Source organism: Gobio gobio (genome assembly GCF_949357685.1).
Source record: "Gobio gobio genome assembly, chromosome: 21".
Classification (NCBI taxonomy): domain Eukaryota; kingdom Metazoa; phylum Chordata; class Actinopteri; order Cypriniformes; family Gobionidae; genus Gobio; species Gobio gobio.
This window is the reverse complement of record NC_137117.1, coordinates 35,655,311-35,672,283: the sequence shown is the minus strand read 5'-3', so window position 1 is coordinate 35,672,283 and position 16,973 is coordinate 35,655,311. Positions and strand designations below refer to the sequence as shown.

At 38.1% G+C, this 16,973-nt stretch overlaps 1 protein-coding gene across 1 annotated transcript in view; it reads left to right on the top strand.

Moving 5' to 3' along the window:
* Positions 1–16,973, top strand: part of rbm38 (RNA binding motif protein 38) — a 35,383-nt gene that overhangs the window by 6,263 nt on the left and 12,147 nt on the right. The window contains exons 2-3 of the mRNA XM_079802929.1: positions 237–360; positions 4,445–4,499. Of these exons, the coding sequence (XP_079659055.1) occupies positions 237–360; positions 4,445–4,499 (179 nt within the window). The remainder of the gene's footprint in view (positions 1–236; positions 361–4,444; positions 4,500–16,973) is intronic.

Here is a 16,973-nt window from a genome sequence, read left to right as displayed (position 1 = left end):
TGTTACTGATTTCACATGTGAAGGATGTGTTTCTTAAAGGCACAGTGACCAAAAATGGACCGTGTAATTCTAAGGCTCAGAGTGAGCTAGTAAATGGTAATAGAATGATAAATTATTATGGGGAAAAAATTCATGACAAAAAAAAGAAAATAAGGGGGGAAATGTATACTCGCATGGCCAATAAATTTCACTCATTCATGACCTTGTCTGTATTTTAATCTCTCTTTTCTTTTCAGGTCACAATGATAGATAAAAGTGCAGCCGAGAGAGCGTGTAAAGATCCCAACCCTATTATTGATGGACGTAAAGCTAATGTCAACCTAGCGTACCTCGGGGCCAAACCACGCAGCCCACTGACAGGTAAATAAGCCTTAAACTTGTTCAAAGTAGGGTACTTCTCTTTTAAATCCTCTTGTTAACTATTGTTCTGTCACTTTGAAAAGTGAAGTATGTACCATAGAAATGCCTGTTTTCAAACTGGTTTTCCTCTCCCTCTCCCTCTCTGCCATTGGTCTGTCAAACAGAGGAGTCTGACCCAAACTCACACCATTGGCTGAGACAGTGTTGCCATGTTGGGCTGGTCAGGATATTTATATGAACATTTCACTGTTTTGAAAGTGATTTATTCTATTCTGCTGTATAAGAAATTATACACTTCCCCTTTAAGAAATTAATTCTACAGTTGTTTGAAGTTCTTCTGCCTTTTTATGGTAGAGTAATTGTTGCAGCTTTTCACTGTGGATGATTCATATTGGCAGAACTGATGTATGTTTTAATCATATCATGCCCTCAGTATCATAATAGTGTTGTACTCCACTCAAATATACTACACACACTAGATTTTAACTCTCTCTGGCTCACACACACACAAACTCACACTTATTTTAACAGGTTGTTTGACGGGTTAAGAATTTACTGCCTTCCTACATTTGCATCTATGCATGTGTGTGAATGTTTTGGCAGAATGTGCTATATGTTCACTCAGCATGTCTGTCTGTGCGTTCAACCTCCAACTTTGCATTTGTGTGTGTGTGTGTGTGTGTGTGTGTTTTGTGGCTAATATGTCAGGAAAGAGGAAGGGTATTGTCAAGAGTACACCTGTCCTAACACACCATATTCACACAGGAACAGGGGATATTTTGGCTTCTTCTCTTGTTCTCATCCAAACGTTTCTGAAAGGCAGTCTCTCGCTCTCTCCTCTGCTGGTTTGACCAGTCATGTGACTCGCGCCTCAGTTTACTGTTTTCCCTTTTTTTGTGCAAATATCTTACTCTGGGAAAAACATTGTTCTTTCAATTTTTTGGATAAAGGTTAATGATAATACTTCAAATTCAAACGTTTGTTGAAGTTCTTTTAATTAAATTTTTTTTTCATCTAATATTTATATATATTTTTGTTTCAGCTTTGCTTCTATTAAAGGAAACAATTTAATTGTTTAAGAATTATTTAACACTCAGGTTGTGTGTACCTTGTTTTACCAGATTCTTTTTTTCTTCACCAATTATTTTTTTAAACTAATGCCAAGCTGCCTGTGCCAAAGCCTATTACCCCACCTAGAGAATTTGGGCTTTAAGTTCCACAAAAAATGTCAAAATAAAATGTAATTCATAAATTCACTCTTTCCCTGCCATTGACAGAATTTTTTCCATAATTTATGATAAAAAGCTTCCTCTCCATTGACAGTATTTTCAAGCGATCCATGTTTTCACTGTTATACGGCAGGGGGCGCTATTACACATCTTCTGAAAGAGTACTGAACCTCCTGATCCAAAAACAAGCGAAGAAGATGCAGAAACAAGCGATAGAAGCACTGCTTACACACGCAAGTTAACGCGATCATCGGAAATTAAATGGTATATAAATCAAAACTGCCTAATGTTACTGAAAGAAACGTTCAGATATGCATACAAAAAATTATATTCTGGGGGCCATGAAAGTTTTGTGAAAATAATATAAAATGCGGGTGTTGGCTGGCAACAAAAAAAAAGCTGGCAAGGAAAGAGTTAAAAACATGCACATCATAAGAGAAGTGTATTCAAGCCATGTTCTGTATGGATTGGATATGAATTGTTTTTTTGTTTTTGTTTTTTTTAATAACATTAATCCAGACACAAAGAAAAGTCATTGATCCATGTTTAATGGACATAGAATTAAGAGAATTTTTCATAGACATAGAGAAACACAAGTTGAATCATAAGGTTTGTGTAAAGGGTAAAGTCTGTTTATGCAAATAGTGTGTGTGTGTGTGTGTGTGTGTGTGTGTGTGTGTGTGTGTGTGTGTGTGTGTGTGTGTGTGTGTGTGTGTGTGTGTGTGTGTGTGTGTGTGTGTGTGTGTGTGTGTGTGTGTGTGTAACAGATACACTGTTACGCTGGAGAACAGACAGCCTGGAGTTTTTCACATGAGTGACTTCATGAGAGCGTACAGACATGAAGAGAGGAAAAATAGAACAAAAAAAACAAAAGTGCATATTGGGTGAATGGAGAGAATGAGTGCCAATTAAAGCCTCAAGACTGTGTGTTTGTGGAGGACGCAGCATTATAAACATGCATCATGAATGTGAAATACAGGGCAAGTAGAATATTGGAAAATGAGTGACTCTGAGGACAAATGTCCAGAGATGATAGTGAAACAGTTATGAGGAGTTTGTCATCTGCTCCATTCAATTTCTGCAATTTAACAAACATAAACCTTAATTCACTTCCAAGATGTCTTTAGTGTTCTGGGTTCAAAATGTTAAATGAAGCTCTATCGACAGCAGTGACAACAAAAAGCACATGTACAGTAATGGACTTACAATGTGAGTCTATGAGGCAAGACATTTCAGAGGGTTTAAAAGCAGAAATGTGCAGCTTGTTTGTGTTATAGTACTTATTAACTTCTTATTAATGGTATTTTTTTTCATGGCCAATGCTGATATCTTAGAGAGCAGGGTGGCCCATGGCTCATATAAACGATCATTTAAAGATAGTAAATAACACATGCTGCGCTGGAATTTTATTTACATAATATTTAATGAAAAAAAAGGGATCAATATAAAAAATGTCTCGTAATTTGTTAGATTGAAGTATTAAAGAAAGTAAACTAATGAAGAGGCAGAAAGGGAACTCTATATGTCTGTGCTCTGGTGCTGTCAAAATAAAAGTCCTGTTTCTGACACTTATCGGCCAAACATAAAAACGAATACGCCAGAGATAAAAATGTAAAAAAAAGAATAAGTAAAAAAATAATTAAAAAAGCCATATATAGGTGGGACTACAGTTGTAGGCAGATGAATCTCTGGTCATGTTGTTCATTGCCACTTTCTGGTGTCCTTGGGTTTTTATCTGGTCTTGACAGATTTTGAACTGACGGGGTTAGGAATTGATTTTATCACACTAGTTTCATGTTAACACAAATAATAATTAGGTCTTGTGGCTGTATTTTCCAAATAGTGTGTATTTTAATGTGCCTTGCAATGTCTTGTCCCATAAACTCCCATTATAAGTGCTTTACTGTTCAAACAATGTTTGTTCATTTTTACAAACTGAAGAATGAGGTGAAAGTATTTTCTGTGCTAATCGACAGTATGCCATTGAAAGAGCTTAATTAAAATACGGTAAAGTCTGTGACACACCAAGCTGACATAAAAGAACTAGTGGTGACGAAAGCCGATTGTCTTTGTCCCCTTACGTCGGCTGCGTCTCAACCAAAAAGTGCGCTTGAACACACCAAAAGGACTACAGGCGACTGTCAACTAGCATGTGCATTCTGTGTCTGTGTGTATGTAAGAACTGTCTATATCAGCAGGTATCAATAGTCTTTGTATTGTTGTTATGCTAAATATTGGAATCTCAGATAAGATGACTTATAACAGCCGTCTTGACTTCTTTGCTCCCTTTTATCACTTTCCCTTTGATTCTTGTACACTGACTCGTTCGCTAAACTGAACAGCCAATCAGAGTTCTCTCTCTCACGACATCGCAACACCGGTTCAACATCCTCAATCAGCCAAAATACCCCCCGATGGTGACGAACACACCGCAAAAACCATCAGCATGGTGTGTCAGGGCCTTAAAGGAATAGTTCTCTGGAAAAAAAGAAACAGATTTACTCACCTTTCCAAACCTTGTATGATGTTTATCAGTGAAACACAAAAAGGGGATTTTGAAGAATCTTCACCGTTATTTTCAATACAACACAATCAAAAGATTAAAGTGGCATATTTGATCTGCAGTTCAAGGAAAGATGGATCTTGACAGACTATAATCCGTCGTTTTGGGGTCTAGAACAGCTTTTTTTTTCACTAGATATTTTTTAAAATATAACCTTTTGTGTTCCACTGAATAAAGAAAGTCCTACGGTTTGGAGCGACATTCAACTCTGCCATCGTTTACTCACCCTCATTTTTGGGTGAACTGTCACTTTGAGTCTCAAGACACTGTTGTTTTTCTCTTGTTGTCACAGGATACTCTACTGGAGTACAGCCGGTTCATCCAGCCCTGATCCAGAGGCAGTATGGGTAAGCATCTCTTCTCATTCTGCTAATGTCAGGGTTGAGGGACGACCGTTTGTGGAAATAAATAACATGAAATCCTAGCATGACGCCTCAGAAATTGTCCTGTCAAAACTCCAGTTTCATTTAGCCCAAAACTGTCAGTTAATTCTTAATCTGGCTGCTTCTGCTCATATATCCTGTATTATTGAGCTTGTCTCACTCGCCGTAAACCTCAGATCTCAAGACATGAGCTGTGAACGTCAAGCTCTTCCCCAGCAACATTTGTTATGTGTTTACAGTGCCTGCTGCGTTTCTCTCTGCGGTTTATTTTCATCTCTCTCATACTGTCAGTGGCAATGTCGGTTTCTCACTGTTCCCGTTTCTGTATTTTCCTCTTGGTTTCTTTCTGTCTGTGTTTCTCTTTCTTTTACTTTCTCAACTCTCAGTCTCTCTTCCCTATCCTGTCTGACCTGTTTGTCTGTCAGTTAGGTCACCACCTGCCTCAAGTCTGCTAACCAGCCAGGTGTTATGCAAAACAAACCTTGATCTCTCTCTCTCTCTCTCTCTCTCTCTCTCTCTCTTTGTCTTTCTCTCTGCCTATACACATTTTTTTTGTTCCCCATCCCACCCACACACATACTCACAAACATCTGAAACGTATTCAACGTTCATTAAAATGTCGTCATTTACTTGACCACATATCACTCCAAACATATATTTTTTCTTCTATACAAAAAGGTTTTCGCAGAATCTTTCCTTATAACAGTGACCTAGTGACCCTTTTATGACTTTTATGGTACTTTTGTGCTTTTTATAGCTTGTCAACTATCACTGAATAAAAAGAATATGCAAAAATATTCTTAATTTCTATGGAAAATATAGCATATTTTTAATAAAAACAATAAGACTAATAATAATCTATATGTTTGAGGTCAGTATTAGGATTTAAAGAAATTAATGTTATGTAATGAATTAATGAAAATTTACATACATTTTATTTAGCAAGGACACATTAAACTGATCAAAAGTGACAGTTAAGACGTTTATAATATAATGGAATACTAAACAAAAAAAACGTATCACTGTTTCAACAAAAATATGAAGCAGCACAACTGTTTTCAACATTGATAATAATAATAAATGTTTCTTGAGCATCAAATCATCATATCAGAATGATTTCTGAAGGATCATGTGACACTGAAGACTCGAGTAATGATGCTGTAAATTAAGCTTTACCTTCACAGGAATAAATTACACTTTAATATATTAATATATATATGTATATATATATAATCACATAGAAAACGGTTATTTTAAATGTAAATAATTCACATTATTACTGTTTTTACTGTATTTTTGATCAAATAAATGCAGCCTTGGTGAGAATAAGACTTCTTTCAAAAAACATAAAAAAATAGTACCGACCCCAAACATTTAAACGGTAGTGTATGTTTCTTATTGTTGTATTTGGTTACTGTGTCAAAACACATGGACTATTGGACACATAAACATAGTTTTATTTAAACATAGTCAATCTTTCAAAAATCATTCGTAAAATTTTATGCAAATACAATTCAATCACTAACTGAATTTTCCAGATGTGAATGAGGTTGTAACTCTTGGAAAAACCCAACCTCTGTGTGTACGGAGCGAGATTTAGCACTCAGACGAGGAGTGTGTGCCGTATTTAGACGGTGTGTGCGTGTGTACATAGTGTAGCCCATTTGTCTTTTTTTATGCTAAAGTCGAGGGTCTTGTCCATTATATGTGGGGTCTCTATTTAAACTCACTGTCTACGGGTTAGGCTTTGGTTTGAACAGGTGTCTTGTACCCATTGTGGGTCTGTTTGCAGTGTAAGGTAAAAAGATAGTTCACCCAAAAATGAAAATTCTGTCATTTACTCGCCCTCAAGTTGTTCCAAACCTGTATGAGTTTCTTTCTTCTGCTGAGCACAAAAGAAGGGATTTTAAAGATTGTCGGTAACCAAACAGTTGATGAGCCCCATTGACTTCTATAGGGTTTTTTTTTCCTCATACTATGGAAGTCAATGGGGCTCATCAACTGTTTGGTTACTGGCATTATCCAAAATAGCTTCAATAATCGAGTCGGTCTCTCTATGCTCTTAAAAATACTTGTTCCTTTGTCTTTTTGTCTGGTATTTCAATACTTTTTTGCTTCAAATAAAACTTTGTAATGTGATTCACCTCATACCTGGTTGGCTTGGTTCATGGCTTATACCGCTTTAAGGAAGACGTTTTTTTTAAAGAAGGGGGCGGACAGCAATGCACTGACATGAGGTTTTTCTGTGTATTATATCTTTAAGGTAACTAAGAGATTGTCTCATGATGTTTGATGAGTATTCGCTCTGAACAAAGCATCCATTGTCAGTTTTGAGACTTGCATTATCACTACTCAGTTGACTTAGTGAGTTGTAGATCCTCATGGAGATGGCTGGGTTGGCACTCTCGCCATCTGTTGGCTGGCATTAGAGGGATTTTGTTCGTCTGGGGAATAGGGTGATGGTGTTGGGGGCTTTGGCAGGGTGCTAGAGATGGGGATTACGGAAGTGGAGGGTGCTGCTAACAAACCCCCTGTGGTTGGGGGTTGGGTGTTGGCAAACACACACAGCATTGTGGGAGGTCTGCAGGTTTAGGTAGCTCTGCTGAACTAGCACAATGAGGATCAAACTACTTGAGCATCTGAGATACACATACACACACGTCACACTTGGCTTGTCATGTGCCCCAAGTCTAACCCTGCGTCCCAATGTGCAAACTGTTCATCCTAAATAGTATGTGAGATTAGGATAGGGTGTTTCCCAAAGCATAGGATGTTGAAAGGAATCTATTTCTATTAGTTACGGTAGATTTTCGATGTGTGGATCTGTGCACAATCTAATGGCTAATACTGCCAGCATTGTGCTTTGGAGGAGGATTCGGTTCAGAACTACAAACACAGGGGGAAAGTGTCAAAAACTACAAACATGGCGGACGTGTGCGGCTGACGGTTAAAGGGTAACTAAACCCTAAACCAACTTTTTTTAGTTAATGATCTGTAATACTGGGGCTTTATTAATGCTGTTCATTGATTCGAGTAAATGTTTTGACATTTGAGTATAAAGTGTTTTAATTCTATAAAATATGGTGTAAAACCGCCAAAGTGCTGCCCTCTTAAGGTTGAACGCTGGCTACTGCAGTTGAATTTTCCTATTGGACGTTGTGGTACATCGTGACGTAGGATGGTACCTCCAACGGCTCACTATCCGCGCCCCTGGCGCGAGCTCACCACGCCCTCAGAAATGTTTCCCCCAATCACATGATGAGAACGGCTTCACTCCAGTATGAGCTGTCATATTACATGAAGTAAACATTATGAATGAAACTCACTTGACACTTGCTTTAACATTGTATTGAAGAAAATACGGTTGAATAATGCAGTTGTCAGTACACGTCAGGCTTTTCTTGCGATATTATTGCCGTCCGTCATGTGTACAGATAATTTTCATACATGAGACGCGCTTTCAAACCCTGACACGCAAGTGGTTGCCGCGGACGCAGATAGATTAGGTCAGTTCTCTTGCGCGGCTGCTTCACTAGCATCGTCGGCATCGGGAGTTAACGCAGTTTGAGCAGCGGCTCGCATTGATAAGGCTCCGGGTTTGTGTCTGTTACAGACAATCCACCCTCCTCCACTTCAGGTGAAGGTAGGAGAAATGACCGCTCTGTTGCAAAGCTGGCGTCACTCCAGTCATTCTCCATCTTTGCGACTCGCGAGTCTGACAGCTGTCAATCAATCCGTCACTGCGGGTCTCAGGTGCACGCCCTCCGCTCAGCCCCGCCCTCGGTTTGTCCCCTCTGTGTCCGCCGGGCTCTGCCCACTTTTCCAGCATTTTTTGAAAATTGCCAGTGGGTGGAGTTAAGCTCTGAGCAGGGGTTTAGTTACCCTTTAAGGAGAGAGGTTTAGATAAAGGGGTTTGAGTGAATTCATATTCACTCATTTAACCTGATTAAAAATATTTGTTTAATGTTAACTGTTATATTTGCAACAACAATGTGAACTTATGTAAAGATACGTTTGGCCATTCACTTTTAAATGCATCATTAAATCATCATTCTTCACAAAACGAGTTCATACTTTGAGGGTGTGGTATAAGTAGACACAGAATTGGGACACAGCATGATAAACATTCACTGACATTTTGACCTTTTATATTTTTTGCTGACATTCACACTGCTGTACCAGCAAGCAGCCATGAGACATTGTTGAGGAGCTTGTATTTATGGTTTAATCATACACAACCACTCAAAAGATTGTGGATGGTACCAAAAGTCTAGGCTCTCCTAGGCTGCATTTATTTGATCAAAAAAAGTATATTAATAATGTGAAAACTTTTTTCTATTGTCACACACACACACACACACACACACACACACACACACACACACACACACACACACACACATATATATTAAATAAAAAATATATATTAAAGTGTAATGTATTAAAATTAAAGCTGAATTCTCAGCATCATTACTCCAGTCTTCAGTGTCACATGATCCTTCAGAAATCATTCTAATATGATGATCTGATGCTCAAGAAACATTTCTGATTATTAACTGTTGAAAACAGCTGGGCTGCTTCATATTTTTAGGTGGAAACCAACATGCATACATCTTTTGTTACATTATACATTTATTTTCTGCCACTTTTGATCAGTTTAATGCCTCCTTGCTGAATAACAGTTTCTTAAAAAAAAAAAATGTGTGTATATATATATATATATGTGTGTATATTAGGGGTGGCACGGTACATGGAAAAAAACCGAACCGTTCGGTTCGCTTGTCTCGGTTCGGAGTGTGTGCGTCGCACGGTTCGCGCATGCGCAATGTATCCTCGTGCCCCTATGTTACCTCAGACAGTGGGTGTGCTTTTCGCGCGAAATAAGAGGTGTGTGTGGACATACAGTAAAGTAAAAGTGGAGTGCTGCAGGTCACGTCACATGTAGAAATGAAAGTGGGAGAGATAAGGACGGCTGCCCAGAGTTGGAGGATGCACTAGCAGTGCAGGAGGAGAGCGGGAGCCGCGCCGCGCGTGCCCGTTGCCATAGTTGCCAAGTCCGCGTATAACACGCGACTTTGGGCTTCTTTTTTTGGCAAGTCGCGTTAAGAAATCACGAGTCGCGGGTTGCGGTTTTTTGGGCTTATTTAAAAAATGTGGTTGCTTGTTAGGAAAATATAATAAGCAACTTCGTTTCTTTACATTTATGGTCGCTGTTTTGTCCAATACATTGACTGACACTGTCTTCTCACAGCTAATAGGCATTCAGTGCAACGATACAAGTGCTGTAATAATCCGTCCTCAAATATCCCGCTTCCTTCTCCCCTTCATTGAAGAAAAATTCAATGCAATTTGCAATTTGATGATTTTTGTAAAATCACATCTGTTTTTGCTTTTCACACTCTGAGAGGTTTCAGTTTCATATGTTGCTCATTTATTGATAAAAAAAATAATTAATTAAATAAATAATATAATAATATTGGGCTTGTTTTGGGCTTGTTTTTGAAGCTGCGGTTGCTTATTTGTCTCGCGAGTCGCGCAGCTGAACCTCGGCTCGTGGATTGCAAATACAGGCAAATATAGTCCATTCTGTCACATTTTCCGGTGTTCTCCTCCGACCCCTGTCTGTCTCGTGCTTTGATGTCTCATACACACATGCATATGTTGTATATAAGTTCACATGATAAATGTAACATTTAAGATATGCTTCTAGTTCTAATAATTTAAACATGCCTTTTAAGTTTGGGCAGAAACTTCTGGCAGTGTTGTGTTTTCGTGTATTTTATGTTATTTTTTCACAGCGCTGGATGTCATATGGTGATTGTGAAACACATGGGACACTTCATGGTGAAATGTGTTCATCAGGTCAGCTGAATTAAAGCCACAGTGTATGGTTCTGATCAAAATTGAAATGATTAACATGAAAAATGTTACGCCAATGTGTCAGACTAGGTAGACAGCCAGTTAGGAAACAACTTGATATAACAATTTTTAAAACTGTATCCTAAATTGTGGATGATTAAGCCATATATACCATATGCTGAAGTAAATTTCTGGAGTGTTAACGATTAAAAAACAACAACAACAAGAACCGTACAGAACCGAAAACCGTGACCCTAAAACCGTGATACGAACCGAACCGTGGGTTTTGTGAACCGTGCCACCCCTAGTGTATATATATATATATATATATATGTGTGTATATATATATATATATATATATATATATATATATATATATATATATATATATATATATATATATATATATATATATATATATATATATATATATATATATATATATATATATATATATATATATATATATATACACATATATATATATACACACACACACACACACACACACACACACACACACACACACACACACACACACACACACACACACACACACACACACACACACACACACACACACACACACACACACACACACACACACACACACACACACACACACACACACACACACACACACACACACACACACATATACATATATACATACATTTTCTAGATATAAAGATATGAATATGTTTATTTTGCACATTTATGTTCAGGTTTATGCATATTCATGCCAGCAATGTCATACAAGCTCTCATTTTAGCAGCTCTACATTTAGTAAGAGTGACGTGACACGGGTGGCCCTCGTCTAAATTGCCCCCTTCAATAATTTGTCAGTAATTTAGTGATTCCACTGTTTGTTTCTGTATTTGCCTGGTAAGACATGACCTTTAAAAACCCCTCTGTCTCTCTGTCTCTTCTCGTCTCTGCCCCCACCCAACAGCTGCGGCTGCTAAAAGTGATATTCTGCTCTGGGCACCTAAGATCATTCGTCCTTCCTCTGTCGTCATAATTTGCTCTCCCTTCCATGTTGCTTCTTTTCATTTTCTCTTTGTGCTTCTGTTCATGCACAGGCACTTTTAAAAAGGCTTCCTGCATCCTTACATCTTTAGAACCGAAATGAATTACAGATGCCTGTAAATACTCAAACCTAAAATGTACTGAATTAGCTACGTCACAGTGTGTTTTTAACACTCAAATTACTCTAATGTAGGATGGGCTCTTGTTTCAATCCATTGGTTGTTGATTGGATGGAGGCAGATCTATATGCAAAATCTTATATCATGATATGAGTAATTTTCATGATAACAATATCACAATATTGTTATTTTTGCTTGAAGGTTATGATATCAAAAGTGAAACTCCGCCTATGACACAACAATGCATAGTCATTACTGCGTAAATTATTTATTATTCTTATTAAAGTTACAAAAGATTCAGTCAAGAGCAGTGAGAGATTTTCTCTCTCTCTCTCTCTCTCTCTCTCTCTCTCTCTCGCAAACATAATTTGTTTTATAGTTTTAATGAATCTTTTTTCTATAGGAAAAAATGTGAGGAGAAATAGATTTATTTGTCAGTGTTTAAATTGTATTATAGGTCAAGCAAAGTTAGCAATCTATATGAGTAGAAAGAACAAGATAGAACTGGGTGTAGATCAAGATATTAATACTCTATTTTTAGCTACAGTAAAATCCAGAATACTTATTGATTTTCATTTTTATAGTTCCATGGAAGATATTGTCACATTTGAAATGAAATGGTGTAAGAATGAGGCTTTGTGCACTGTTATTGATGGTAAAATATTTTTTTCTCTTCTACTAATGTAGAAATTATTTTTATTTGTACATTTATTTTTATTTTTTTGAAAAGGTAACAAGTAAAATGGTAAATGTTGACTGTTTGTAAAAGTGTTTCATGTTTGTAATAGTCTTTTTCAAAATTCAATTTTCTCTCTCTCTCTCTCACTCTCTCTCTCTCTCTCTCTCTCTGTGCGCATGTGCGGAGTGTTCAGTGCGTGAGTGATTGAGCGGTGCATGGTTTTGAGTGAGTTTCAAACTTTTTCCTTTTTCCTCTTTATAGTATTGGTTGAGCAGGTCTTTTTTGCTGACTTAGTCTGCAAATAGTGCAGCAATGGGGTCGAATTCTGATGGATTTGCGTCCTTGACTGCACGTCACGGGTGCAAATGTTTGTCAGATGAGACCGTGTCAGTGGAAGATTGTTTAGTTGCTGTTGGTAATGCAGTTGGTGCGTTAAACATCTTGTCTGCATCGAGAATGAACAAGGCAGTTGTTATTTTTTTGAGGGAGACGTTTATGGTGGATGATTTGGTTGAACATGGTTTATCAGTGAGAGATGCTTTTATCCCGGTTTTGCCGCTGTCTAACCCTTCGAAGAAAGTTATCCTTTCAAATATACCTCCGTTTATTCCAAATGACACACTTGAGCGCATTCTTGCGCGTTACGGCAAATTAATGGCACCGATCAAAATGATTCCGCTTGGTTTAAAAAACCCGGAATTAAAGCACATCATGTCATTTAGACGTCACACATACATGATTTTAAATGCTGAATTTCAAGATCTGGAAGTTGCTGTAAAACTGACGTTGAATGGGAAAAATTATACGATATTTATCTCTGTTGACTCATTTAAATGTTTTGCATGCGGGAGGCATGGTCATGTAAAACAATCGTGTCCTTTGGAGGCTGAGAAAGAGAGTAATTCTGTAACGGTAACGGAACAGGTGAATACCACTGTGGATAATAATAGCATTGCAGAAATGCCTGCTGATGGTGCACAGTCAGATGAGGCGGTAGTTGAATCTAATAGTGGAGAGGTTTCTGCTGTGCTTGCAGCTGAAGATACAGATAGAGCTTCCGTCGTTAGTACACATGAGGATGACAATGCTCAAGTTGATGATGAGGATGATGAAGCTCAAGTAAATGAGGATCTCATTGCTGCAGGGGTAGTTAGTGTTAGTGATGCAAAGTACCCAGAAAAGCAAAGTGAGCTTGAATACTCGCCTGTTCAGGGCAGCAGCCTTCAGGGTGATATGGATCTGTCACAGAGAACTGATGACTTATCTGAAGATGACTCTGATAGTGAATGTCTAGATACTGGAGAAGAACATGATGTAGGCTTAAATTCACAAGGGAATTCTGTGGGGAATTATTTTATTCCCCATGTGAAACCTCTTTTTTACACAGTACAAGAGTTGGTTTTTTTCCTAGATGCTACTAAAAATCAGAGAAAACCTCATTTGGAAAAATATTTTCCTGATTTGGAACTTTTTGTGGAGTCTGGTGCCATTGCCATGCGAAAGGCGACCTTGGAGGAATTAGATCAACCAAAACGCTACAGGCTTAAAAAACTTGTTAGCACGGTTAGAAAAAGTCTAAATTCGCGCTTGAAAAAATATTGACCTTATGAAAAGTGTTGAAAGGCAGATGTGGTGGGTTGTTTTATACCCCTTTATCATTTTTGTCATGATTTTTTTCAATATTGGGTCTCTAAATATTAATGGATGTCGTAATACAGTAAAGAGAAATGATCTTTTTAATTATTTGATTCTAAAAAAGGCTGATGTGATCTTACTTCAGGAAACGCACACAGATTTGCAGAACCAGTCACAGTGGTTTACTGACTGGAAGGGTAATGTTCTTCTGAGCCATGGCACAAATGTTAGTGCAGGGGTAGCATTTTTGTTTTCACCTCGGGTTGGTGGTATTTTAAACAGCATTGAGATAATACCAGGAAGAATGTTACGAGTAGATGTCACCTTAGGTGACACGGTTTTTTCACTGTTTAATGTGTATGCTCCAAATGATGGCCGGGAGCGCATTGCTTTTTTTAAAAAATTATCAGATGCGTTATCGCACTGTCCTCGGGATAATATTGTTATACTGGGGGGGGATTTTAATTGCACTTTAGATCAGCAGTTGGATCGAAATCATAATGAACCACATCCTTCTTCAGCTAAAAGTCTGAAAAGTGTAATTGATTATTATAATTTTGTTGATTTGTGGAGAGATGCATTCCCTGGGCTTAGACAGTATACTTGGATGAAGGTGAACTCGAATATAATGTCTGGAGCTAGACTTGACCGTTTTTATACCGAATCATGCAATAGGGGACGGTTTTTTAGGAACTCTATTTCGCCTACTTTTCTGTCAGACCATCATTATATTTGTATGGCTATTTCTGTCGAGACCACTAAATCTTATAAGTCACTTTGGCACTTTAATCACGGGTTACTTCAGGATCAATGCTTTGTTCACTCTTTTCACCTCTTTTGGGAGTCTTGGAGAGAGGAGAGAGTTAATTTCCCATCTTTAAGTCAATGGTGGGATGTGGGCAAGGTGCAGATCAAGATTTTTTGTCAGCAGTTTACTGCACATACCAGTGGTGTCTTAGTGGAGAAAATGAAAGCTCTGGAACAAGAAATCCTCGGAGAAAGCAGTCACAATGTCTCCAATGACTTTTTTGAACGAAAGAAATTTCTATTACGCAGTTTAGCGGAAGAACAAGGAAAAACTGCCCTTGTAAGGGCAAAGTTCACCCGCCTAAATAATATGGATTCTCCTACTGCTTTTTTCTTTGGACTTGAAAAAAAGCCAAGGGCGCATAAGCATCTTCATCAACTGAAGCTTCCAGATGGAAGAGTATTAACAACACAAACAGAAATTAATGCTTTTGCGATTTCTTTTTATGAAGATTTATACCGCTCAGAGCCCTGCAGTGGAGTAGAAGCTGATGTTCTTCTGAGTGACTTGCCTCAATTATTAAATAGGGACAAGATGGATCTTGAGAGCCCTTTGACAATGGCTGAACTTTCGAGAGCTGTCCAGGAGTTGAATCCTGGAAAGGCACCCGGTCTGGATGGACTTTCATCTGAGTTTTACAAGGCTTTTTGGAACTTAATTTCCCAGGACATGTTTGATGTTTTGGCGGAAAGCATTGAAAGAGAGACACTTCCTCTAAGCTGTCGGAGAGGGGTTTTAACCTTGATCCCCAAAAAAGGAGACCTTGGTTGCTTAAAAAACTGGCGCCCCGTCTCCTTATTGTGCGTTGATTTAAAAATCTTTTCCAAAGCCTTAACCAACAGATTGAAGAACTGTATAGAAACTGTCATTCACAAGGATCAGTCTTATTGTATTCCTAATCGAACTATCTTTGACAATCTCTTCTTGGTTAGAGACATCATTTCAGTGGCAAAAAGACATAATTTGGACATTGGTCTTCTCTCTCTGGACCAAGAAAAAGCCTTTGACAGAGTGGACCACTCTTATTTATTTAAGACTCTTGAGGCTTTTGGCTTTGGTCATCGTTTTGTGTCTTTTATTAAGCTCATGTACAATGATATTTATAGCATGTTAAGAGTAAATGGAACACTAACAAGACCCTTTTCAGTGACAAGAGGAATAAGACAAGGGTGTCCTCTATCGGGTTTACTCTATGCTATTTCTATTGAGCCTTTTTTAAATCTGTTAAGAACCAGATTATGTGGTATTGGTGTTCCTAGCTGCCCAAAAATTCCCCAAGTAAAACTTTTAGCATATGCAGACGATGTAACTCTGATAATTAGAAATTCAAATGATATTGACAATATTAGTTCATGTTTGAATATTTTTCAGAAAGCTACCTCTGCACGCATAAATTGGGAAAAATGTGCTTCTTTGTTGATGGGGGATTGGCATATTTCAGGACCTCCTAATTTGCCAAATCATTGTAAATGGACACAAGATGGTTTAAAAGTGCTAGGTATTTTTTTTGGAACTGAGCAGTATATGGAGAAGAACTGGGAAGGAGTGGTTGACCGGGTTATCGGTAAAATTCAAAAGTGGAAATGGATTCTCCCACAGTTGTCATATAGAGGGAGATGCCTGGTAATTAATAATCTGGCCGCTTCAATGCTGTGGCATAAGGTCACAGTGTTAGATCCCCCTAAAGATTTGTTGTTAAAGGTTCAAAAGGCTTTTGTTGATTTCTTTTGGAATGGCCACCACTGGCTTCCTCCTGGAGTGCTTTATCTTCCCGTTGCAGAGGGAGGTCAAGGCCTTATACATGTTCAATCCAAAATTGCAGCAATGAGAATACAAACATTGCAGAAACTGTTGTATTGCTCTGATGGTATGCCATGGATTGATTATTGTTTGTACATTCTTAAAGAACTTGGAGGAACAGACCTTGACAAAGAGCTATTCTTAATTGAGAAGCCTTGTTTGAAAAATGTGAATTGTTCTCTTTTCAAGTTCTATGAATCCATTTTTCAATCATGGAGTTTGTTGAAGTTTTCAAGAGTGGGTGATGAAAATTATGGAGGTGCAGAACCTTTGTTTTTTAACCCTCTTTTTAAGCTACAGCCTCCAGTATCAGATTCTGTAATTGAGATGTTTTCAAATGCGGGAATAACCAGAGTTCTAGATCTGCTCGATGTGCCAAGAGGTCAGTGGCGAACCGCTCAGTCACTTGCCAATCAGGTTGGGTTAAGGTCAGTGAGAATAGTGGAAGGGGTACTTAAGAACTTCAAGGCTTGTTTCCCCCCAGACATCACTTTATTTGTAGATTCTGT